The 2028-nt window shown below is 60.7% G+C and overlaps 1 protein-coding gene across 1 annotated transcript in view; it reads right to left on the bottom strand.

The window, feature by feature from the left end:
* LOC103263625 (hemicentin-2-like) overlaps window positions 1-2028 on the bottom strand; it is a 47706-nt gene that overhangs the window by 38098 nt on the left and 7580 nt on the right. Inside the window, 4 exon segments of the mRNA XM_021714060.1 lie at window positions 1214-1261; window positions 1263-1338; window positions 1341-1391; window positions 1733-1857. Coding sequence (XP_021569735.1) covers window positions 1214-1261; window positions 1263-1338; window positions 1341-1391; window positions 1733-1857 — 300 coding nt within the window.

The raw sequence follows: 2028 nt of genomic DNA, 5'->3' as shown, positions 1-2028 counted from the left end.
TTTTTCTTTTTCTTTCTTTTCTTTTCTTTTTTTTTTTTGAGTCCGGGTCTCACTCTGTTGCCCAGGCTGGAGTACAGTGATGCAATCATGGCTCACTGCAGCCTCGACCTCGTGGGCTCAGGTAACCCTCCTGCCTCAGCCTCCTGAGTAGCTAGGACTACAAGTGTGTGCCACCACACCTGGATAATTTTTGTCGTTGTTGCTTTTTTCTTTTTTTTTTTTGAGTTGGAGTCTCACTCTGTTGTCCAGACTGGAGGGCAGTGGTACATTCCCAGACACTGCAACATCGACTTGCTGGGCTCTGGCAATCCTTGTGCCTCAGCCTTCCAAGTAGCCGGAACTACAGGTATGCACTACCACACCCGGCTAATCTTTTTGATTTGCTGCAGAGATGAGGTCTCGCCAAGTTGCCCGGGTGGGTCTCGAACCCAGGGTTCAGGCAATCCACTCGCCTCAGCCTCCCAAAGTGCTGGGATTATAGGTTGAGCCACCGAGCCTGGCCTGTTTGTTTGTTTGTTTGTTTTTAATAGAGATGACATCTTGCTATGATGTCTTGAGCTCCTGGGTCCAAGCCATCCTTCCGCCTCGGCCTCCCAAAGTGCTGGGATTACAGGCACGAGCCACTGTGCCTTGCCCCTTTTCCATCTCCCTAATGGCTTAGAAGCCAGGGACGGTGACTCTGAGTCCAGCCTCTGCTTAATCCCTTTCCTGACTGCCCAGTGCCCAGGATAAAGCCCCAAACTGCCCCTCCCAGAGTCCCCACCCCCACTGCCTGCTCTGACCCATCTCCCTGGGCAGCCAGGCCTCCTGTCTCCGAAATTCCAGAAGTTGCCTCGCAGGGCCAGCTTACCTGCCCTTCCAAGATGACCCCTCCTATCTCTGCGGTCTATGTTCCCACTTCCTCCCAAATTTCCTTTAGCCCTGACGGCTCCCTCTACTCTGCTCGTGCGAAGGTCGCCAGTGATGATGGCAACACCACAGCCCAGGGCCCATCTTCTGGCCTCATCCCCCTCCCTCCCCGAAACATGACTGCAGCCCCCATCCCCTCCTATCCCTGTCCACCCCTCTCTGGGGCCTTCGGGCCCGCCCTGACATGAGCCGCTGGGGTGTGCTCCACAACCATGCCAGCCCTGGCCTCCACCCCGCCCATTGGCTGGCATTCCCTGGATGTCGGTTCTGCACCAAAGGGCAATGCCTGCCTGTCACTCCCTACCTGAGGTTGTACCCACAGCCATGGAGGTGGGTGTGCTGGGACAGCGGCAGGCAGACCGTCCTTGGGCCAGCTCATGGGCACGTGTGGGGAGCCCTGCACGGGGCACGCCAGGGTCGCGGGCTCGCAGGCCTGCTCACTAGGGTCCCTGAGTCGTCTGTGCCCTCGCTGGTGGGAGGAACTGAGAGCAGACAGAGGGGATAATGGGATAGTGAGGGGCTTTGGGGGAAGGGTGGGCCCCGGGACCCCTCCCTCCCTCCCGGGGAATCCTGGGAGTCGGCACCAAGACCCGGACTTCTGCCCAGCAGCTGCTGCGGCCTCCCCCTGTGTGAAGGCAGAGACCACTGCGGGGGGACACAGCCTCAGCCCCGACTCTCCCCTACACCCTGGGCTGGAGCAGTTGGGCCTCTAGTTTAAAGGAGAGGCACGGGGGTGGGGTCAGACCTGCAGCCTGGGGGGCAGTGTGGGCGTGGCTCCAGTGTCGCCAGCACCCTCCAGAGGAGACACACCCCCAGTCGCTGCTCACCGGGCACATGCAGCGTGCAGCCTGGCAACCCCCTGGCGGGTTGTGGGCCACACAGGTGCAGGCGCCCGAGTCCGAGGCCCACAGGCCCTTCGGCACCAGAGAGCCGCTGTCCTGGTAGAAGCTGCCGGGAGGAAGGGGTGGGGGTGAGAGTCTGCAGGCCCTGCCAGGTTTGGGGGTGAGGGTCTGTGGGTCCTGCCCCGGTGGGGGGAGGGTGGGGTGATGGGGTGGGCAGGCCTTGCCGTAGGGAAGGGAGAGAGGGGCGTTGGGGGGACGTGCTTTGTTGCAGGGGGAT

This window comes from Carlito syrichta, unplaced genomic scaffold, assembly GCF_000164805.1.
Source record: "Carlito syrichta isolate Samal-C Ts95f unplaced genomic scaffold, Tarsius_syrichta-2.0.1 Scaffold305193, whole genome shotgun sequence".
Classification (NCBI taxonomy): domain Eukaryota; kingdom Metazoa; phylum Chordata; class Mammalia; order Primates; family Tarsiidae; genus Carlito; species Carlito syrichta.
Note: the sequence above shows the minus strand (reverse complement) of the source record. Positions and strands in the feature narration are given on the sequence as shown.